Source organism: Triticum aestivum, chromosome 3D, assembly GCF_018294505.1.
Source record: "Triticum aestivum cultivar Chinese Spring chromosome 3D, IWGSC CS RefSeq v2.1, whole genome shotgun sequence".
Lineage (NCBI taxonomy): Eukaryota > Viridiplantae > Streptophyta > Magnoliopsida > Poales > Poaceae > Triticum > Triticum aestivum.
This window is the reverse complement of record NC_057802.1, coordinates 338,255,705-338,277,098: the sequence shown is the minus strand read 5'-3', so window position 1 is coordinate 338,277,098 and position 21,394 is coordinate 338,255,705. Positions and strand designations below refer to the sequence as shown.

Below are 21,394 nucleotides of genomic sequence, written 5' to 3'. Positions count from 1 at the left end.
TGGTAGGTATTTCCCTCAGTGATGAAACCAAGGTTATCGAACCAGTAGGAGAACCAAGCAACACTATGTAAATTGTATCTGCACACAAAGAACAAATACTTGCAACCCGACGTGTAAGAGGGGTTGTCAATCCCTCTCGGGTAAAAGATAGATTGGTTTGTAATAGATTGGATAAATAGATCTCGCGGAAACGCAAAATAAAATAAATAACAAAAATTTGTAGAAAGGTATGTTTGGGTTTTTGGAATAATAGATCTGAAAGCAAAAGCAAATAAAAATAGACTTGAAGCAAATATGATAAAGAATAGACCCGGGGGCCGTAGATTTCACTAGTGGCTTCTCTTGAGAAAAATAGCATACGGTGGGTAAACAAATTACTATTGGGCAATTGATAGAACTTCAAATAATTCTGACGATATCCAGGCAATGATCATTATAGGCATCACGTCCAAGATTGGTAGACCGACTCCTGCCTGCATCTACTACTATTACTCCACACATTGACCGCTATCCAGCATGCATCTAGTGTATTAAGTTCATGGAAAAATGGAGTAATGCAATAAGAATGATGACATGATGTAGACAAGATCTATTCATGTAGGAATAGACCCCATCTTGTTATCCTTAATGGCAACGATCAATACGTGTCTTGCTGCCCGTTTTGTCACTGGAAAAGAACAACGCACGACTGAACCCATCACAAAGCACCTCTTCCCATGGCAAGAAAAATTGATCTAGTCGGCCTAACTAAACCAAAGATTCGAAGAAGAAATACGAGGCTATAAGTAATCATGCATATAGGAGATCAAAACTTAAATAACTTTCGTGGATAAAATAGATCTGATTATAAACTCAAAGTTCATCGGATCGCAACAAACACACCACAAAAAGAGTTACATCAAACAGATCTCCAAGGGACCATTGTATTGAGAATCAAAAGAGAGAGAGGAAGCCATCTAGCTACTAACTACGGACCCGTAAGTCTACAATGAACTACTCACGCATCATCGGAGAGGCACCAATGAGAATGATGAACACCTCCGTGATGGTGTCTAGATTGGATCTGGTGGTTCTGGATCTTGCGGCGGCTGGAACTGTGTTTCGTCGACTCCCCTAGGGTTTTTGGATTTTTGGGGTATTTATAGAGCAAAGAGGTAGTGCGGGAGGCGGCCGAGGTGGGCACAACCCACCAGGGTGCGCCTGGGCCCCCATGCGCACCCAGGTGGGTTGTGCTCCCCTTGGAGCCCCCCTCTAGTACTTCTTTGGCCCAACAGGTGTCTTCTGGTCCAGAAAAAATCTCCAAAAAGTTTTGCTGCGTTTGGACTCCGTTTGGTATTGATTTTCTGCGAAGTAAAAAACAAGCAAATAACAGCAAGTGGCACTGGGCACTATGTCAATAGGTTAGTCCCAAAAAAGATATAAACTTGCTATAAAATGATTGTAAAACATCCAAGAATGATAATATAACAGCATGGAACAATACAAAATTATAGATACGTTGGGGACGTATCACTCGTACGTAGGAATAGGTAGGGAATTAGCCCACGTGACTTGCCTACTAGTGAGGTCAATCTCCCTCAAGTCAAGGCTCTCAATGACCATATTAAACATGAAAGACTACCTTCCATTGAAGTTGTCATTATTTTTTTCGTCTTGCCTTCTTATGATATTAAAATCTCCCCCAACCAGAATGGGCAGCCTTTCATCCCCGCAAATTCTCACCAAATCTGCGAGGAAGCCAGGCTTAAGCTCTGGCCGCACCATATACGGCCACCAAAGCCCATCTAAAGCCATCAATTTTCGACCTTACACAAAATTTGACAGCAAATTCACCCTGAACCACATTTAGTGCCTCTAAAGTTTCACACTTCACTCCAAGTAAGATCCCTCCGGATCTACCACTTGGTGGTAGACAGTGCCAATCAAAATCAACCCCACCTGAAATGGTGTTTAAAAACTGTGGAGTGAAATTATCTCTACCCGTCTCTAGCAACGCCATGAAATCTAATTTTTGCTTTATCGATGTATCACTAAGGAACCTTCTTTTAGCCAAGTCCGCTAGACCTCTGCTATTCCAGAATATCCCTTTCATGTTTCATCATGGATTTTTTCTTTTGTCTAACTCACGCACTCCTACGCACCGCCAATATAGGATAAACCTTCCTCTTCTAGGTTCTTTTTGGTTTATCCATCGTCATCTTTGCGTCATGATGAACGGTGGCAGTAGTATTAATTACCTCTGGTTGCAAAGGGGCCATATACCCCTCTGAAACCACATCTTCATCCTTGCTTTCTAAGCCCTCTGTGGGAACCAAATCCTCACAGAGACTCTGAAGCGCGTTAACTCCAAGATTATTAATATCAGCCTCATTCATAGGTTCCACTACCGCTATATTTCGAATTAATTCCATAGCTCTATCTGATTCTAAATCTAACAGATCGTTAATATATTTGGCAGTTTCTTTGTCATTACTACCAAGAGAAATCCCTAAGTTGTTGGCTTTGTCAATAATTTCATGTTCAGAAAAATGAAGAACGGAGCAACTTGTATTAACCGATATACCTGTATTAGCTTAGACGTCTCGAAGCTTGGCGGCCCTCATCGCGCGCCCCAGCTGTAAGTCGTCCGCGTCCGGTTGAGCCTGGATCCGATGACTGAAGCGTCTGTCACCGAACATAGGGTCTGGAATCCACCCAATAGCAAAAACGTCCTCCAAAGTGTCTCCATCCGGACTTTGGCCGCCTGCCATGTGCCCGGCTGAAACCGAAGTGATGGGCGAAGATGCCCTCCCGGGATGACCCGCCGGTGCACCATCAACCGTGACGGCCCCGACAGAGATCTCGGTCGGCCGTCCGTCATCAACAACTATCCAGGACACCTCCTGTGTCGGCCGGCCACCATCAACAACCAGCCGATACACCTCCCGTGTTGTGCTGGTCAGCCGTGGTGAAGAAGAACGAGATGAAGTCCGTGACCAAACCGACCGCTCGGCCGGTTCGGCACCCTCCATCCTGGCAAGAGAGGTAGCCGCCACCGGACTCCCCTCCGTCATGGAAGTAAAGCAGTGGGGGCTAGCTCCACCGCCGCTGGAGTATCCTGCCGCGCCTGTGACGTCATCTGTGGTGAAACATCAACCATCGCCCGATGTTGATGTTCCACCATCACCTCCGATGGAAGACCATCATCAGAATCCTCCATCTCCACGCGGTCACCCCAAAGACGACTCGGTGCAGACACTGTCTGGAATGACCCAAACCGGAGAGAGGCCATCGGAGTGGATGTAGGGGCCGCCCCCTTCTCCGTGCTCAGCTCTGTCGACTGAGTGGATTTTCCAGTCGATTTCTCCTTCCCAACCTGGTCACCGGGAGTTCCTCCATCCCCTGATCACCGCTACCGGGACCACCATCGGTCATATCAACATCTTTGATCACAGTGTTATTATCTGTCAAATGAGCCTCCTCAACCACAACCTCGAGGTCATAGGACAGACCATCATATGTCCAAGGAACATAATCCAGGATGAATTCCGCATCAACAACACCAACAAGTAGCCTAGCAACTCCATGCAGACGTGTAAATGGCATGTCTACCTTCTCTGTTTTACCTAACGGAGAGCCAAGACTCCAAACAATATGGAAATCATTAAGAAGAGTCTTTGGGACACCTGAGAGTTTGATCCAAACCTTATCCAATGGTATCCCCGTCGGCTCAGGTTTTTGCATTCGTTGAACTCAAGAATGCATTTACTCCTAGGCACCTTACTGAGTCCACACTTCAGCAGGTGATTAAGATCCTCCCTCCTAGGGAACTCCACTCTGTAGACCTGATCCTCCAATATGATAGTTGCACAGAGAAAAGTCTTAGAAACTAGCCGCCTGAGCTACTGACACACCTGCTCCTCTGTCAAAGTCCCTTGAGTGACCTTGACCAAACCAAGCTTTGAGCTCTCCATACAAGGGGTTACCGAGACCGTGCGTGGAGTCTCAAAGAACATGAGCTTGTTGTTGCAGACACCGTATATGGTCACCACAAGCTTAGGTACCAAAAGCAGTGGACACTCCTCAGATGAGTGACCAAGCTTCAGACAAATGTCACATAGCACCACCTTGTAGTCAATCACAAAGTGGCCTGGCTCGCCACATCGGTAACAAGTCATCTTTTCTTTCTTACGGGCCGCCTTATTAGCCCGCATATTCTCAGCTTTGTCACTCCCTTTGTCACTCATCCCATCTCTATCATCGACAACTGTCGCGGCCGGAATAGATACCGCCACCAATGCCAAAACGACCGCCACCGCCTCCTTGGGCAGAGGCGCCGTTGAAGTAGCAACAGTGGACGCGACCGCCTTGGCCGTCCCATAATCAGACGTTGCCGACTTGACCGTTGGCTGCTTAGGATGAACCTTGGGGACATACGGGCGACGCGGAGGGGGTTTCGGCCACCCCCCTCGACCACCCCGCTGACGATAGTTAGGCCCCGTGGCACCCTCAACGAACTCGCCGGGTGGAGAGTTGAAGTTTCACAGCCATTGATTGCCGCCGTAACCCCGCCCTCCACTGTCCGGCCACTGGTTCCATCCATTCGGGTAGCCCTGATAGCCACCGTCATAACCGCAGCCAGCACCATAGCCGTCGCGACCACCATTAAAACCTCCGTGACCCGTGCCATAGTCACCGTTCCCGCTGTTGTTGGGGCCGGCTCCATAGCCGCCGCCGCCGTTTCCAGCCCAGCCCGCGACTGCCCCGCCAGCTGCCGCGCCGCGGCCAGCACCCACCCCGCCAGAAGGAACAGCGAGTTGCTGCTGTTGCGCGGGACGAGGGGCGACTCCTGTCGCTGCTGCTGCGCGGGCCATGAAGGCGGCAAAGCCCCGTCGTCCCGACCAGCCATCACCGAAGGAATGCAGGCTGCCCGACCGTCGCGCGAAGGAAAGCCCACAACTGCGTGCCGCCAAATCCTAACTCCAGACGACGCCGACGCGTGCATGAGCGGTACATCTGCCTGGCGTTGGGAATCGATCGACGTATACCCGGTCTCCGCGAGGCGAGTATGCGCGATGCCTTGAGGCCCATCTTCGGCCAAAACCACATGGGCCATATACCCAGTGAATGTGGCCTCCGGACCCCGCGACCCATTCTTCTCTGGATCGGGCCCCAACGAGCCCACTAGCTCGTTCAAACGCTGCGATCTGGCCGTGCTAATCCCGATCTGGATCGCCGGAACCGCCGGCGGCAGCGGCGGCGCCGCCCGGCGTCCTTTCTTCTTTCCCACGACTCCGGACGGATTAGATCCATCATGGTTAGTTTAGGCAAACATACCTTGGGGATGGGCCCCTTCCATGGTCGAATCGCCGATGCCATCGTCCTCCGATGGACGACCCGCCGCACCATCTCCGTCTTCTCCCCGGAATGAAGCCCAGCTCTGGCCGGATCGTCCGGAGGGAGCACCTCCTCAACGACCACAGCCACCTCTTCCTCGTCGTAGCCGTCGTTGAAAAACTCGCACACCATGTCGGATGGCGTCAACGAGTGCATCTCCGACGAGCCGCCGCCCGCCTCCCCATCCTCGTCGTCGCCGTCCTCGTTGGCCAGCGCCCAGAAGCGCCCGTCGATCTGCCGCCGCTTGCACGTACCGAAGACCTGGGCGTGCGCCTGGGCGCCGACGACCCCCACGGTCGCCCTCGCCCTCGCCTCACGCATACTGAGGCCTATCTTTTGCAGCATGTTATGATCATGGATGTGAGAAAGAAACGAAATTATGGCGCTGTGAATCGATCGACGTATACCCGGTCGCCCTCGCCCTCGCCTCACGCATGTGAGAAAGAAACAAAAAGACTGGCGTGTCATAATAGGTGGCTTGAAGGGCATTTGGCCCGATCTTCTTCAGCCCACACGTGTGAGCGAAAATGCTTCATGCCTTATGTGTGGCACTTATCAGGGTTCATTTTTTTCCGAGACTGCCAGATTTGGAGGATCTAATCAAGACAGGTATACGGGATCGATCCTGAAAACCGACGGTTATTATACCGGATGACCCGGTTTGTAGGATCTGCTAGAGATGCTCTTATCATTTGGGATGCCCTGATATAGGTGGACAAACGGGCCAGGATAAAACGAGCAAGCCCGCGAGTACGCCGGCACGGCCCGCCATGGGCCAGGCATGACACGGGCTAAACGGGACGTGCCCGGCACGCGGCATGCATTGGGCCATGCCTGGGCCTGGAGCCTGGGCACGCGGGCCGGCACGTCACGGCCCGTTTATTTTTTTATATAATTCTTAATTTTTTTTATATATGTATACCTAAAATATAGTCCAATAGGCCTAAAAATCAGCCCAACATGCTGAAAATATGCGGCCCAGCATGCTAAACGGGCCAACGTGCTGGCCCGTTTACTAACTGGGCCGTTCCTGGCCCTGGAGGCTTAGCACGCGGGCCGGCACGGCACGGCCCGTATAGTAATCGTGCCCTGGCGGGCCATGCCGGGCCAGGCACGATTACGATGGGCCGACCCGTTTGGCCAGGTCTGTGCCCTGAGGGCTTAACCCCCACAAGTGTATGATCCAACAATTATTACGGTGGTTCTCCAACCCCCATCTGTCCACCCACCCTCCACACCACACACCCCTGCTCGCAACCCATGGCAATTGAGTTACGGAGAACTCAGTGAGGGGTGGTCACTGGCTCAAGGTGGTGAGTCGGAGACGCCGGCGGATCTGCTTCCTAGGCCAGTTACGGCCCCGGCCCCCTTCAGGTACTCACGGTCTTACGAATCGAAGTAGGTTCTTACTGCCGGGTATGAGAAATGCTCTCTGTCCATTTGTTCAGAGTTCCTCCTTACGTTATCAGCTAGTTTAAACTTGAAACCAATGGATCGATCACACGCCCACCCGTAAATCCTTTTTTTGCAGCGCCTTGTTCTAGAGGAGTAGGCAAAATTTACTTGTGTGCCGTCTGTTTGTTAGTTCATCACATGGTGGCGCCACTGGACCAGGCGGCACCGCATGCCACATTGGAACAAGATCAGCGAGACGCCGCCACAGCCACAGAGAATAGCGGCAGGGATCACGGAGCTGCCGACATAGCAGATGCTGATCCAGGCGAAGCAATAGGCGCTCCTGGATCCGCACCTTCTGTCACGTCAAGGATTTCGGTGCAGAAGGTGTGCTCACTCGTGGGCAAGTTTAACAAATTCAAGAGGGATTTGGTCGAGGAGATAGGCTTTGGTGGGATGCTGGGGATTCAGATGTTGGCAAAGTTGAATTTGAAATTCAGCGCGTGGCTAATGGAAAGAGTCGACGTCGAGTCGAGTACACTGAAAATAGACGAGCAAAGGGTTCTGCAGATCCAGGACCATGATGTCCAGAAGGTATTCAGTCTGCCATGTGGCACCAGATCGATATGCCCCGATACAACCGAGCCATCCGAAGCCTGCAAAGAGTTCATGCGAGCTTCTGCCTATTTGAGCAAAGGCGCGCATAGTCTAAAGGCCGCGGAGGCTTATCTCCTGAGAGATGACATCAATGCAGATTCCAGCAAGGTCCAGATAGATTGCTTCAAGATAGCCTTTGTTATTTTTGTTGTTGGGCACCTGTTGGCTCCATCGACTAAGCATGACTACATCACCATAGATTTCTGGGCTGCACTCAACGATATCTCGCAAGTTAAGGAATTTAATTGGTGTGCTTATGTACTCGAGCATTTGAACAGAGCTGTTGGGAAGTTGAAAACTGATATCCGCAACCGGAACATCACTGTACATCTTGTTGGCTGCCACCTGTTTCTTCAGGTCCTTGTTTCTTCCTATTATTTTTGTGTATCATAATTTTGTACAGCTCAGACCATAATATTTGAATGTGCAAATGTCGTGCAGGTATTCTACTTGGACAATCTTGATCTTGGTCCACTTTCCAAGACAAAAGACCATCTACCAAGGATTAGTCTTTTTGACTACGAGTCGGTTAAGAAGATGATAGAAGTGATCACTAGCAACGTGGACGGAGATACATCATTCGCTGGAGCTAGTGTGAGACCTCTCCCATTTAAATTTGCATACAGGCAGTATGTGCTTTCACAGAATGACAGAATAGTGTTCAGTTCAGTAGCTGAACACATGCAGTGGTCATGTACATGTTCATATTTTTTATCCCTTCCTGTTTGACATGCCAGTTTAGGCGCGCTCAAGATGTTTGCTACTCCAGAGTCCACTACGAAAGCCACACTCACCGACCAGATGTAGCTTCTGACCTGCCCCATCATGCCCCAGGTTTTGTTGGCACAAAGCACCAACACAACCCAATTACTCCCATGCTACGAAGCAGCTTCACTGAAACTGGACAAGAAGATTTCTCCAACCATCTCCGACTGAAATACCCGTCATTTGTGAGTCATTAGTTTCTTATTATTAGTTGTGATTTCTTCATGTTACATCGAATTGCGCTCCTTCTGTTTGTGTAACTAATAGTGCAAATGCAGGCAGACCACCCGCTTATGACCATTTTGGAAGAACATAATGCACACATGTTGGAAAATATATCTGAAATTAGGCGAAGTTGCGAAGTGGCGATGTCTACCTTCGCGGACAAGCTTCTGGGCTATATATCTGAGAACCGCTGTTGCTGCAGAGCGGTGGGACGAACCGATTGTTTACTGAGGTCGCCGCACACAATTCATGGTGGGAAGCACTAGAGCTTTTTTGTTTCAGGGTTTCTACCCACTCTTGCATAACTAACAAGCAACATTTTTGCTTCTCAAGGGAACACGCTTGGCACACCTACAACACGTCAATCCTGATTTTACTGGGGCACGATGTAGTCATAGGGTTTTAAACTTTTAATACATTAGCACTGTTCTTATGGTTCCCTGTTAGTTCACCACCCACCCCCTCTCCCCCAATTACGGTAGGGTACTGATTTGTTTTTCTCGTTGGGTGTACCAGAGAGTTCAACCGAGCAGAATTCACTCTCTCACAAACGGGATGCACCTGAGCCCACTGGAGCAGGTAGAGCTTGTACACAGCAGATTTCAGACAATGGTCCATTTTCATTATTAAGACATGACATAGGATACAAATTATCTTATCTCTTGGTCACAAGTCATGACACCTCTTTTTTGGGTAGGACATCACAAGAAGATCCGGGTGAACCAGCCTCTAGTTGAGACAGACCTTCAAGCAAGTATACCTGGATGCTCAACTAGCAACAGCCTACCCCGCAGTCCTTTACAAGTTGACATCAACCTGGCTGCACCGTAGTCCGGATGAGCGTCTGTATTTTGCGTTCAGCATCAACTTTCATGCTGTACGTAACACTGGATCAGCAGCCCTCATGTCATCAGAAATGTCCGTTGTCTTCGTAGCATAGTGTCTTAGGCTTTCATCACCAACTTGCACGATATATGTGAACTCTGATTGTTCACGGCTTAGTTTGCTGCATACGGTCTTAAGCGATCGTTTGGTGCGCATTCTCTAGGGTCCCGAAGAAATTCCCGATAATGCTGTAAACTCTAGCCAGGCTAACATGTTTCTCCCTGAGTTGCTTAACCAATTAAGTCTTTTGTGCAATTGCCAATGTCCCGGTGAGATTGCTAACACAACACCTCTCCGCAAGTTTGGACATGGTCAGCATGATTGAGGCTTATTCTGTGTTCACTAATGTACTGTCCACTATCATCGGACCTATCTTTATATTCTTTTCTTTCTTTTCTTTTTTGAGAAAAGGCCCAGCCTGCAATTATATTACCACTGAGGAGATAATACAATCCTCCATGAGGAGGGATTTAAGAGTGAGGGGGACATCTCCTATACATTTATAATCTCCATGTATTCTAGCAAGAGCAGCAAGCTCATGTGCTAGGTTGTTGCTGGATCTTCTCACGGCTTTGATGGTGACTTCACTGAACATTTTCATGAGGTCCCTACTGTCCGTGACAAGGGGGAAAAGGGCAGACTGATTGTGTAATTTGAAGTCCAGTAGTGCTGGAATGGATGCACAGTCCGTTTCCACACATAGAGGTCCGAGGTATATTTTACTTACGACAGAGAGTCCGTGTAATACCGCAGCTAGTTCGGCTTCTTCCGGGTCTTTGCACGACTGCAGACGATTTCCACCTGAGACCGCAACAAGCCCCCTGTAGTCTCTGACTATGAATCCAGCTGCGGACTCCCCCGTGCTCGGTATGAATGATGCATCAGTATTCAGCTTCCAGGTTCCTGCAGTCGGAGGGGGCCATCGTCTCTGTCATTGACGGGCAGGCCATTGATCTGTCCCAGCCCCGTGGCTTGCTTCCCTTTCTCAATTTCCTCACGCATACCCTCTTCTTTGTTACTTCCGTGATGTTCCACCACTTGAACATTGGCCATATTATTCGTGTGTCATCTTTCTCCTAGACTGATTTCATCCGCATATTTAACCAAGAATTGGACTGACTGACCCACCATTGCCCTGCCTTTTGCATGGATGCAGTCATCCCTTAGCCACCATGCTCGCCATAACAGCAGGAGGACATTTCTGCATACTACAGGGGTACATGAGCCCAGGAGGTTTTGTAGCCAATCATTTCCTGTAAAACGAAAACTGTCTTCTGAAGGTAGTTCCCAGACTGACCTCATTTCATGCCTAAGCGCTCTTGCTTTTGTGCATTCAATCACCGCATGGAATTCATTTTCAGTCTTGCTCCCACATATGTTGCATATGTTATCAATTTCCAGGGTTCTTTTCCACTTGTTTTCCTTTGTGGGAAGAGTTTCTGTGGCTACTCGCCAAGCAAAAATCCTAACCTTCTCTGGGACTTTTGCCTTCCAAATGTAATCCCATATGCATCTGTTATCAGCTTCAGCACCAGAACTAGAGGCTGGTGGTATGGCCTGTTGTTTGAGCTGAGTTCCCAACTTATATGCACTCCGCACAGAGAATATTCCAGATTTTTCGCCGTGCCATGCAACACAGTCGTCGACATCCCTCCTTGGAATTTTGATCTTACATATTTCCTCTGCATCGAAACTGTGAAAAAGTTGGTGTATCAGGGCCTCATCCCATTCTTTGGCATCATGTTTCATGAGTTGATTCACCCATCTCAATCTTGACCTCCTCTTAAATTCAGTAACCTTGAGGCCGCTCTTTCTAGGGACCCATTGGTCTCTTTGGATTTGGATTTGTTTCCCATTTCGAACTCTCCATATCAGTCCTTTTTTCAATAGCTCCAGCCCATGTTCAATTCCTCTCCATGCCTGAGAGGCATCTGACGCAAACACTGTGTCCAGAAGCTTACCTTTAGGATAGTATTTTGATTTTAGGACACGGGCACATAGGCTATCTGGCCGTTGGAGGAGGCGCCAACCTTGCCTGGCAAGAAGAGCTTGGTTGAAAATTTTCATATCTCAAAAGCCGATCCCTCCTGCTCTTTTGGGCTTTATCATTTGCTCCCATGCCATCCAATGAACTTCCCTATGCCCTTCCTCCTCTCCCCACCAGAACTCTCTAATCAGTCGCTCATACTTGTCACAAAAACCCACCGAGAATTTGAAAACCCCCATGGCATATGTCGGAAGAGCCTGGACCACCGACTTCACATTCACCTCCTTCGCAGCAAAGGACATATGTCTTCCATCCCAATTGTTGCATTTTTTCAGAAATTTGTCCATGATGGGCTGGAATTTTGCATCTTTCATTCTCCCTTCCGGGGTTGGGAGACCCAAGTATTTGCTTTCGAAAGTAGATGTCTCACACGCAAGGATATCTTTAATTTCCTCCTGAAGTGTATTAGGACAGTGCTCACTAAATAAGATAGAGCACTTACTGCTACTTAGGAGCTGCCCCGTGCATTTTTGGAACATGGATAGAGCTCCTTTCACCACTCTAGCTTGTTCTCTGGTGGCTTTGAAAAATACCAAACTATCATCTGCAAAAAGAAGATTAGAGATCCCAGGGCTATTGCGAGCCACTTTTACAGGAGAGATGCATCCACCTCGAACCTCCCTGTTAAAAATTGTAGCCAGCCCATCAGCAATAAAGAGGAACAAATATGGGCTCAAGGGATCGCCTTGTCTGAGTCCTCTTGTAGGAATGAAGGCCTCTAACATTTCCCCATTCATTTTCACTTGGAATCGGACAGATTTCAGACACTTCATGATCCAACCAATCCACACAGCACTGAAACCCACCTTCTCCAGAGCTCCTTCAAGAAAGTCCCAGTCAACTCTGTCATAGGCTTTGGCCAGATCTAACTTGTACGCACAGTGAGTATTGTGAGGATTCTTACTCTGTTGTATTTTATGGAAGCACTCGAAGGCGATAATGGCATTGTCCGTGATCATCCGTCCGGGTATAAACGCACTCTGGGTTTCCGATATTAGCTCATCCAAGAACGGCCGCAGCCGGTTCACGAGGCATTTGGAGATTACTTTATATATTACGTTGCAGAGACTGATCGGTCTGAAGTCTTTCAAACTTTGTGGGTTCTTCCCTTTTGGAATAAGCACTAACGCTGTGTCATTAACGCCCTCTGGCATGATTCCATTCTCAAAAAAACTCAACACCGCAGCAACTACATCCTTCTTCAACGTCTCCCAGTTGAGTTGGAAGAAGCGTGCCGGAAAGCCATCTGGCCCCGGCGCCTTCAGTGGTCCAATCTGAAAGAGTGCGTCGCTGATTTCTTTTTCTGTAAACTCCTTTGTTAAACTTGTGTTCATCTCCTCAGTCACCCTGCGCGGCAGCATCTCTATTAGTTCAAATGGTGCAACTCCCCTGTCCTTTGTGTATAGCTCTTTGAAGAACTCTGTTGCCAAACTATTCAGATCCTCCTTTTTTTCGACCCATGCCCCATTACTGTTTTTCAATTTTTTTATTGCATTTTTCTTTCTGTCGCCAAGTAGCTTTCGAGTGGAAGAATTTTATGTTTTGGTCCCCTTCCCGAATCCAAGTTGCTCGTGAGCGCTGCCGCCACATCATTTCTTCTCGTATCAATAGTTCATCTAGCTCAGCTGAAACTTTCTTTACTAGCATCTCCGTTTCATTTCTGTATGGCCTCTCTAGCAACTTTTTGAGACGCTGCCTCTTCTTTTTGATGTTCCAGGTGATAGACCCAAAATTCTTCTTGGACCATTCAGTAAGCGACTTCTGGACACTGCCCAATTTCTGCATTACATCAGCTAGCGACTTTGCTGGCCCTTCCATGTCCCATGTTTCTTTTACTGTCGGCTCCAGAGACTGGACTCTTTCCCACATAGATTCATACCTGAAGTGTCTCTTGTTTGCACTGTTTTGAACTTCCCTTTCATAAGACAAAAGGAGTGGGAAGTGATCTGACCGTGAGGTGACTATGTGTTGTACATGAGCATGAGGGAATAATTCGCTCCACTCCATGGAGGCCACGCCTCTATCCAAACGTGCACGCACTTTCTTAATTCCCGCCTGCTTGTTGTCATAGGTCCAGTCCGGTCCCTGGTAGCCTAGATCATGCACATCACACCAAGCTAGAGCTTCGCTGAAATTACTCATATTTCTTTCAGACCGTCTTGTGGCCGAGAAATGCTCCCCCTGCCACATAGTTTCGTTAAAGTCTCCTATTATCATCCACGGCTGAGTTGATCTTTGCTTAATTCTCTTGAGTAGATTCCACATATGGTGTCGCTCGTGGGATTTTGGCTCGCCATACACAAAAGTGCCTCGCCACAAAGGGCCATGAGGATCATTACGCACATGAACATCAATGTACCTCGGACCATATGAGAGCAATTTTATTTCAATGCTATCGTCCCAGAACAGGGCGATGCCAGCACCTTTACCCACCCCATCATGGGTGATACAGTGCTTCAGACCTAGCCTCCCTCTTATTCTCTTGACACTCTCCTCGCACTGCCGCGTTTCAGATAAGAACACGACAGAGGGGCGGTAGGTGTGCACTAGGCACACAAGTTCCCGAACTGTCCCGGGATGGCCCAAACCCCAGCAGTTCCAGCACAAGATCGTCATTTCTTTATATTCTTTTCGGTCTCAACACCTCCAAACCAAGTTGTGTGTGAAAAGCTAAAAAACAACGGTTTGTCAAGGCTTTCAATTACCATTTTGTGGGGGTTGGTTTCTACATTATTTTTGTCTTGGCGCTGCACAGTTTAGACATGATGTTATATATATTGCCCCATTAGATATAAATCAGCAGAAGTCACAGTTGCTTGAAAGTGTTGTTAAGATCTGAAGTTTCATTGTTATTATTTTCTTCTTAGACATCCGGCACTACAACACCACCATCATGAAATGTTCATTCCTAGCTGGTTCAGGCATAGCTGAATGTGGAAGAAGCCAGATATACCGCAGCTAAAACTGCAGAGCTCAACCTCAGGCATGCTATAAGTACCGGTGCTAGTTATTTAACAAGGCACAGTTTTGGTATCATGACAGCAGAACCGCGATTTTTCCATATAAAAAGCACGATGCACATTATACTTATTCCTTGTTCTTGTCTTCAGTTGGATCATCATTCTGGATCAGCTCCTCGGCAGGCAAACTCAAACTCTCTACAGAAAAAATAAAAGACAATGTTGTGTGAGACTGGGACTACATTGACCATCAAATACAGGGAGTTGTCTGCTTAGCATGCGCAGATAAGGAGTACCATCATTGTCTGCAGATGCATAGGAAGATCGGCGGGCACGAGCATTTTGTTGAGTAGGCTGAAAGTAGATCAGGAAACACAAGTGAAGAGACGGACTTCTTTTTTAACTGAGTGAAGAGATGAACTTCGCACAACATAGAATTGCAAGTGACTTCAACATTGCTATCTTTAGTAATGAAAGACATGTTGTCAAGCTTCAAGCAATGAGAATGGGACAGCATACTTTGTAAAGTTAAGCTAAGAGCTGCATGATCAGGACATCCACTTATCTTTACAGTATAATGAGCACAGATCATTCAACTATATATATCAGTATTATACTAAAAAGTAAAAAACAGAGTGCAGAAAGCATAAGCTGAAGTTTGCATCTGGTGAGCATTAGTATCAAACTATCGATACCTGGAGTTTTGGTCGAAGAGCTTCAAGGGGCCCTTTAGGCTTGTTGGGACTTCCACCTTGCTGCAGCAAACAAATGAAGAAGTAAAACTGTTGTAGTTGCATTGCTTATTTAGGTTTTTTGAAATGTAGATATCACACTATATTAGCTTTTCAAAAGATTTAAGGCTTACCTTTCCTAAAGCCCAATCAGCAGAATCAAAGAAAGCCCGCTCATGGTCCTGATATTTAAAATTATAAGGTTATATCATTTAATTTAAAATAAAATTTTAATTCTACACCTGTGTTACTTTATATAAAGGTTTTACACAATTTAATTTGAAGGGAAGTGAAGACGTTAGAAGACAACGGCATTGACCTTCGATATAAGTGGCGATTTTTTGGGCATTTTTCCTCCATATTTTTTCTTGATTGCTGCCTCCTGCGAGTACCCATACAAGCACAGAGCTAATTAACACGTGCCATACAAGTTTGGAACAAAGATCACATGAATAATATACACCCAAGAGGCCAAGACCCCCCAAAAAATGGTACAGGGAAAAGACGGTACCTCCTCTTGTGGAGAGGGCATGCCACTGCCTTCATTCTCATCTTGAGTGTCTTCTACCTTTTCGCCAGAAACTTCTCCTTCAAGCCTCATTTGAGCACTTGCATCATCAGATGGCATTCCGGACATAGTGAAATTAAGCTGCCAGAGAGGAGTTCAATTTCGTGAATTATAATCCAGATTCATGGTACAGTAGATAACATATGAACAAAAGGGACAGAACATTTCAGATCTTCGATGGAGTTGTTTGTGTTTTCTCAGAACAAGAGCCAGAATACAAATCAGATGCTTCATTTCCTTTATGCCATGTCAATATCAATGTAAATGCAAATGGGGATTAAAACTGATTAATTATATTTTATGGGAGGGCGGCATGCCTACCTCGGTATTTTTCCTGACCGAAAACCAAATGTTAGCTTATGGTTTGTAACAGCAAGGTTGTTATCCACTTAATCAAAGACACGAAGAAATAAACATTTGAATAAGTAGCACAGGTATGCCTTCATACGTCACCATGAATTTTTCTTGTGCTATGTTGGTGGGAATTTGAAATGCACACAGCAGAGAAGAGTGCCATAAATTTGAATTAGACACAAAATCAGTTAGCACACAGGTAAACAGATAGGTCCTAGAAAAACAGAGAGGTTATTTATGACGTTAAAGAATAGTACTCCCTCCGTCTAGGTGTGTAAGTCATCTTACGTTGTGCACCGCGACCAAGGCGGAGAGGAAAACGAGAAAACTTAATGTCTTTTTGCTAATTAATAGCATTGCATGCAATGCACTAACCACTGCATGTCATGTTTGATAGTCTCAAGTCATTGGAAGCATGCATGGCCCACATCTCTTATTGGTTGATATGTCACAAAACAAGAAACGAGGAAAGAGTTAATGTACCGTGCCTAAGTGTTTTGGAATTATTTGGTTTTCGTAAGGTGACTTACACACCTAGACAGAGGAAGTAAAATAAATTTAGGAGAGAAGGTCCATAAAGCTGAACCAGAGCCGGAGGTAATCCTCCTTTTCGAAAAAAAAGCTGAACCAGAGCCACTAATAACTGAACCAGATTAGGAAAGAAGAGGCATTCATCTCAATAACTAGTACTGCGCACATCAAATGCAAGAAAAAGTTGTAAGCTGATCTTGATCAACTTTTTGTACACCGCTTATTTTTCTGGGACAAGCTAGATTATTATAATGTACAATAATAATTATATTGGAGAAGTTCTATTTGATGAAAAAATGTTATGAAGGTGTAAATTAGTTGTGTAGGTTTTGATCAGATTATGAACAGATTAGTTAGAAAAGGGCAAAGTCTCACGCAAGAACTCGACTAGTTATCATTTCGACAACAACAAGGAAAAGCTCCAAGGTTCACGGGATCATTAAATCATAAACTGCTCCTGCTCTACCACCCGCGCAGCATGCCGGCCTTAATCACGCACCTATCCGGGCGGGAACGAGAGAATCGGCACCCCTATAGCACCACCTCGGGGAGAAGCTACGGCGAATCGACAGGGAACAAGGCACGCGGAGGAAGGAAGGGAGCCATGGCCATGGGATCTACCGGACAGGGAGACGGCGTGGAGCAGGGGAGTCGCAGACGATCGGAGCTGAGATGCCACCAACACTACACCAGGGTGCTGCAGTGGAAGGAGAGTGGGGAGTCGCGGGCGCGGGGCAAGGGGAGGTGGTGGCAGTTCGATATACGCTGCGTGCGGATCTGCCATTCTGCCCATCTCATCTGGTCCGGCCCCCGAACAAAGACGACAGCGCGAATCAATCCCCTGTTTTATTATACGTACTGCTCGCGTTGCGGGAAAGCTATTTCTCTTTTGGCCTTTCCATCGATCGACCGACAGGGGTGAATTCTACTAGGAGTAACATCTAACAACTTAGAAATGGAAACGAATGTACTAGGATCTTACAAATAATGTCATGGTTTTTGAGTTTTACACGAAACAAACACACATGAATCTGCTGGCGTTGCTCTTTTGAAGGTTCGTAGAAATTCTGCAAGATACAAATGGATTTTGATTTAGGGGCTGTTTGGTTTACTACCAACACTTGCCCAGCCAAAAAATTGGCACACCGACGGGATTTGGCTGTAGTTTGGATCGAGGCCAAAATTTTGGCTCGCCCGGCTCGCCCTGAACGCCCCCGTTCTATATTCGCCAATTTATTGGCGTGGCAAGGGCGCAGAAAACGAGCGCCAAAATTTTGGCAACGGGGCTCTTTCTGTGCGTGTGCATTGTTTCCTGTTTAAGCGCAGAAGATAAGTGGCACTGTGGCGGATTAATCGGCTAATTAAGCGTTAGCCAAATTTTCTGTGGCTGGCTTCTTTACGTACGTGGTATCGTTTCTTTTTCCTTTTTATTTCCTGTATTATGAGATCAATGCGGCAGATTAAAACATGGCAATAAAACGTTGATAGAAGCCAAACAGTCACGCACTGACGCGCGTCTGTTACGTGGTTTTTGGTTGGATCAATTAATCATGTGTGACTGGCCGTGTAAATCATGATTAGTACAGCCCAACAACAGCCATGCAGTACTACGGAGATCAAATTTGCATGGTGACATATGTGAGTACACGTATTAAAACAAGATTTTTCTTTTGACATATTGGAACTAGTAGGTTTTCTATGTTTCTTGTTTTTTGTTAGTTTGTATTAAACCGTATCATAATTAATCAAAGTTGACAAACATTTTACCAACTCAGTTGGCTACAAACCAAATGGGCCTAGCAGTTTTGCCCAAATTTTGGTTGGTACAATGGCTATGATCCAAACAACAATAACTTACCAAATTTTTGGTCATGCCCTTGCTTTGGTCATGCCAAAAAATTGGTTGGGCAAGTTGGGGCTCAAACCAAACACACCCTTACATCCTACTTGTTGGAGCTTTTCTGTAACTTCGTTATGAATTGTGCTGGGTTTTAGAATTTACAGCGATTTTAGATGTTGGGTCTACATATAAAGTAAATTATCATCCGCGAAGCGTAAGAAATCACAATGTTGCTGGGTTTTTTTTTTGTAAGTTCCCTTTTCCTTTCCCCCAAAGATCTCTTGGGATCATTTCAAAAAAAAAATCTCTTGGGATCACTACTACTAGAAGAAGAACATCAGATTCTGAAGCACTGCAACCTTTTATTATTGCAGTCTGTGCCGTCCTGGTATCATGTTCCCTTCCAAATATCTGAAAAGATCACATTCCACACACGCCGCTGCTATACTTTCGAAATTTGGAAGATGGCATCTGTTAGCTGTACGTGAAGCTTTTTTCTATTTGCTCAACATGCATAAATGAAGAGCTACTGAATCTTGCCAAGAAAACTTTGACTAACGACCCATCGAGTACATCCGATATTGGAATGATAGAGAGGAAACTTTGACTGACCATATATCACATTCACATCATCATGCCATACATACTACATGAAATGCTTAAAATCTTAAAGCAGTAGATGGATCAGAAGTTGCTTTCAATTAGGAAAAGGCTGCAAGTTATGTAGGACTAGGATCATGCAACACAAGAACTTCCTTTGTTTTCTGCAGCTTCCCAGCATCCTGCACTTCATCTCCACACCTCCACGAGTTGAGAGGAGCAAGGCTTTATCATACGCCACACCGGAATCAGAGCAAGAACAAGAAGGGGATAAGCGTGATGCAGATGATGCACAAGGTTGCAACTACCGCTCCATGGTCCAAGGCCTTCCGCACGCCTCCGGCCCCGGTGAAATGCTGAAACGCGAGATAAGCTGCTATTGCCAATGACAGTATTACAGAGTCTTGAGTGCCCCTGTCCAGAGATTACACAAGCTATGTGAGAAACCGCACGTTCTTTGGCGAGAAGCAGCTCAGCTGGCATATGGTATGCACAGAAAAATGGTAGCGTAATTCCACGCATCAGGACTCTGAATTTCTTTCTAAACAAGTCATGAACTCATGAAACCAGAATAACCATCTGAAAAGAAATACTTTGGAAGTAGGTACAATCGCAGTTATTTGTACCTCAAGTTCATAAACTGGTAAGGAGCAATACTAACAAACAGCATACAGCATCGTTGACAAGGGAAGCTCCAGTTCACCTGCAACAGTACAGATGCAGGTAGTATTTTTTTAATCTGAATTTCGTTTAAGTAAAGCTGATGAAAGCCAATGGTAGTATCATCAAGAGAGAATTTCACCGTAGCAGGGGAAAGGAAATGTCAAATAATATATGCACCAGTAACTTTGTTCCTCTACCTGGAAGCAAGGATAGCAGACGCACCGCTTTTCTTGGGCTTCTTCCGCGTCTGCTATCCATTGCAGCGCCTCGGTGCTGATGTGCGCCGACGCGCAGCACACGGCGGCGTCTCCCCGGCGGCGCCACCACGCGTCTCCCCTGCAGATCGCCAGAAAACCCATGAAACCGTAAGACTAGGACTCTTGCCTTGTGAGATCCAGCACAGCAAGACCCCCACCCCGGCCTGGGCGATGAGAGCTATGCGGCATTTCTTAATTAATTTGTTCGGGAGCTGCACGACACGACGAAACCCGTCTCACCGTCACCGTGTGGGTGTACGGCCGCGGACCTGAGCGCGCGCGGCGGCCGTAAGACGACCGGGGAGACGGTGACGGCATTTCCGCCGGCTCTCGGGCGCAGGCCCCGGCGGCGTGGCGCGGGCGCCTGCGCCGACGGCGGGAGCGGGACGGCGAGGCGGAGCGAGATTGACATTTTGGCGGTGAGCCGATGGATCGATCGGAGGGTAAACCGCCGGGGCACAGGGCACTGTACACCCTGAAGTCTGTACGACTGGAGCAACGGCGATGAACCAGTGATGACCCGTGCGAGGCGTGCCGCTGGTTGCGCGTAACGGTCGCCGATGCTGCGAGTCTTCGCGGTTCGGCCGGGCCCGCCGCGGTGGACGAGTTGGCGAGGTGGTTCGTGGGCTCTGGGCTTCTGAGTGGGCCTCGTGTTTAGTGCTGCAGGTGTTTCTCAAGAAAAGATCCTTGAGCATTCTTCTCAAAAAGAAAAGGAGACCCTTAAGCTCTTTCTTCTCTACAGACCAAGTCTTTTTTCTTTTGAAACTGGGCAAAAGATTTGCCACTTTCATTTATTAAGAAGAAGGTTTAGAGGTTTTGGCCAAAAAGCCGAATTACAACACATTACTCTCGCGGCACTACATTACTCAAATACTTTGCCCCTGCAAGACACCATAGCTTGGATACATCTTTGATTCTAGCAACAAGAACCCCTACCGGCACCGCAGTGTTACGGAACACACGTGGGTTTCTCTCGTTCCAAATTTCCCACGAGATAAACATCATGAGGGACATCATCGGCCGTCTAGATTGCGACATATTGGAATCAATAAGGTTCCACCAGGTCTTTACCGAATGGATGGCCATCCAAGCAGAAGGGTGCACATCCACCAAGCCGACCAAGACTTGATCATTCCCCAAACTCGAACCGTGTAGCGGCATTGGAACAATAGGTGGGCCGTGGATTCTTGAACTTGTTTGCATAGGGGGCAACGGTCGCAGTTAGGCCAACCCCGGCGTTGGAGCCTGTCGGCCGTCCAGATCATGTTATTGATAACGAGCCAAGCAAAGAATTTGCATTTGGGGAGAGCCCAGATCTTCCACACCAATTGTTGCATGTTGGAGTCAACCAAACCCAGGAACTGTGCCTTGTAGGCCGAGGATGCAGAGTAAATGCCATCGTTATTGAGTTTCCAGGAAATAGAATCAGCCATCTCGGGGTTTAGGTGCACCGTAGAAATCTTCTCCTAAAGGTTGACGAACTCAGTCAGATGTCTAGTGGAGGTGATCCCGTCCGTGTTAATTTGATAGACCCAAAAAT

The 21,394-nt window shown here is 47.1% G+C and overlaps 3 protein-coding genes across 10 annotated transcripts; 1 reads left to right on the top strand and 2 right to left on the bottom strand.

Annotated features, from left to right (window-relative positions):
• The first annotated feature begins 6,560 nt into the window (after window positions 1–6,560).
• Window positions 6,561–9,783, top strand: LOC123078740 (uncharacterized). Of its 5 annotated transcripts, none has more exons than XR_006437630.1 (7): window positions 6,561–6,750; window positions 6,908–7,785; window positions 7,870–8,022; window positions 8,166–8,378; window positions 8,472–8,670; window positions 8,752–8,997; window positions 9,116–9,783. XR_006437630.1 is itself a non-coding variant. In XM_044501340.1 (7 exons), the coding sequence occupies exons 2-7, from the start codon at window positions 6,970–6,972 to the stop codon at window positions 9,247–9,249; spliced, it is 1,578 nt and encodes a 525-aa protein (XP_044357275.1). In that variant the 5' UTR covers window positions 6,561–6,750; window positions 6,962–6,969; the 3' UTR covers window positions 9,250–9,783. The 5 variants fall into 5 exon arrangements, 4 of the variants coding, with proteins under 4 accessions (XP_044357275.1, XP_044357273.1, XP_044357276.1 ...); XM_044501340.1 differs by having other exon boundaries at window positions 6,962–7,785; window positions 8,935–8,997; XM_044501338.1 differs by having other exon boundaries at window positions 8,935–8,997.
• A 4,395-nt stretch (window positions 9,784–14,178) lies between these two features.
• LOC123078741 (uncharacterized) lies at window positions 14,179–17,327 on the bottom strand. 2 transcript variants are annotated; one of them, XM_044501342.1, is made up of 7 exons: window positions 17,116–17,327; window positions 15,553–15,690; window positions 15,361–15,423; window positions 15,176–15,223; window positions 15,006–15,065; window positions 14,607–14,664; window positions 14,179–14,508 (listed from the first exon to the last, which is right to left on the bottom strand). In XM_044501342.1, exons 2-7 carry the CDS (start codon window positions 15,676–15,678, stop codon window positions 14,438–14,440), a joined length of 426 nt encoding a protein of 141 aa, XP_044357277.1. In that variant the 5' UTR covers window positions 15,679–15,690; window positions 17,116–17,327; the 3' UTR covers window positions 14,179–14,437. The 2 variants fall into 2 exon arrangements, with proteins under 2 accessions (XP_044357277.1, XP_044357278.1); XM_044501343.1 differs by having other exon boundaries at window positions 15,006–15,061.
• Window positions 17,328–18,908: 1,581 nt separating this feature from the next.
• Window positions 18,909–20,380, bottom strand: LOC123074604 (cold-regulated 413 inner membrane protein 2, chloroplastic). Of its 3 annotated transcripts, none has more exons than XR_006436017.1 (4): window positions 20,095–20,380; window positions 19,795–19,933; window positions 19,561–19,637; window positions 18,909–19,348 (listed from the first exon to the last, which is right to left on the bottom strand). XR_006436017.1 is itself a non-coding variant. In XM_044497402.1 (4 exons), exons 1-4 carry the CDS (start codon window positions 20,170–20,172, stop codon window positions 19,183–19,185), a joined length of 435 nt encoding a protein of 144 aa, XP_044353337.1. In that variant the 5' UTR covers window positions 20,173–20,380; the 3' UTR covers window positions 18,909–19,182. The 3 variants fall into 3 exon arrangements, 2 of the variants coding, with proteins under 2 accessions (XP_044353337.1, XP_044353339.1); XM_044497402.1 differs by having other exon boundaries at window positions 19,820–19,933; XM_044497404.1 differs by having other exon boundaries at window positions 19,795–20,380.
• Between the last annotated feature and the right edge of the window lie 1,014 nt (window positions 20,381–21,394).

What these genes read in the sequence shown, in the direction of transcription:
- LOC123074604 (XM_044497402.1), bottom strand. Translation starts at nt 20,172, where the DNA reads ATGCCGTCACCGTCTCCCCGGTCGTCTTACGGCCGCCGCGCGCGCTCA. An exon ending in CGTACACCCACACGGTGACG is followed by an intron (nt 19,934 to 20,094) that starts GTGAGACGGGTT and finishes GGCGATCTGCAG; the next exon opens with GGGAGACGCGTGGTGGCGCC. An exon ending in GAAGAAGCCCAAGAAAAGCG is followed by an intron (nt 19,638 to 19,819) that starts GTGCGTCTGCTA and finishes GTACTGTTGCAG; the next exon opens with GTGAACTGGAGCTTCCCTTG.
- LOC123078740 (XM_044501340.1), top strand. Translation starts at nt 6,970, where the DNA reads ATGGTGGCGCCACTGGACCAGGCGGCACCGCATGCCACATTGGAACAA. An exon ending in GACTGAAATACCCGTCATTT is followed by an intron (nt 8,379 to 8,471) that starts GTGAGTCATTAG and finishes GTGCAAATGCAG; the next exon opens with GCAGACCACCCGCTTATGAC. An exon ending in GTCGCCGCACACAATTCATG is followed by an intron (nt 8,671 to 8,934) that starts GTGGGAAGCACT and finishes TGGGTGTACCAG; the next exon opens with AGAGTTCAACCGAGCAGAAT.
- LOC123078741 (XM_044501342.1), bottom strand. Translation starts at nt 15,678, where the DNA reads ATGTCCGGAATGCCATCTGATGATGCAAGTGCTCAAATGAGGCTTGAA. An exon ending in AATCGCCACTTATATCGAAG is followed by an intron (nt 15,224 to 15,360) that starts GTCAATGCCGTT and finishes TTTAAATATCAG; the next exon opens with GACCATGAGCGGGCTTTCTT. An exon ending in CTGATTGGGCTTTAGGAAAG is followed by an intron (nt 15,066 to 15,175) that starts GTAAGCCTTAAA and finishes TGTTTGCTGCAG; the next exon opens with CAAGGTGGAAGTCCCAACAA.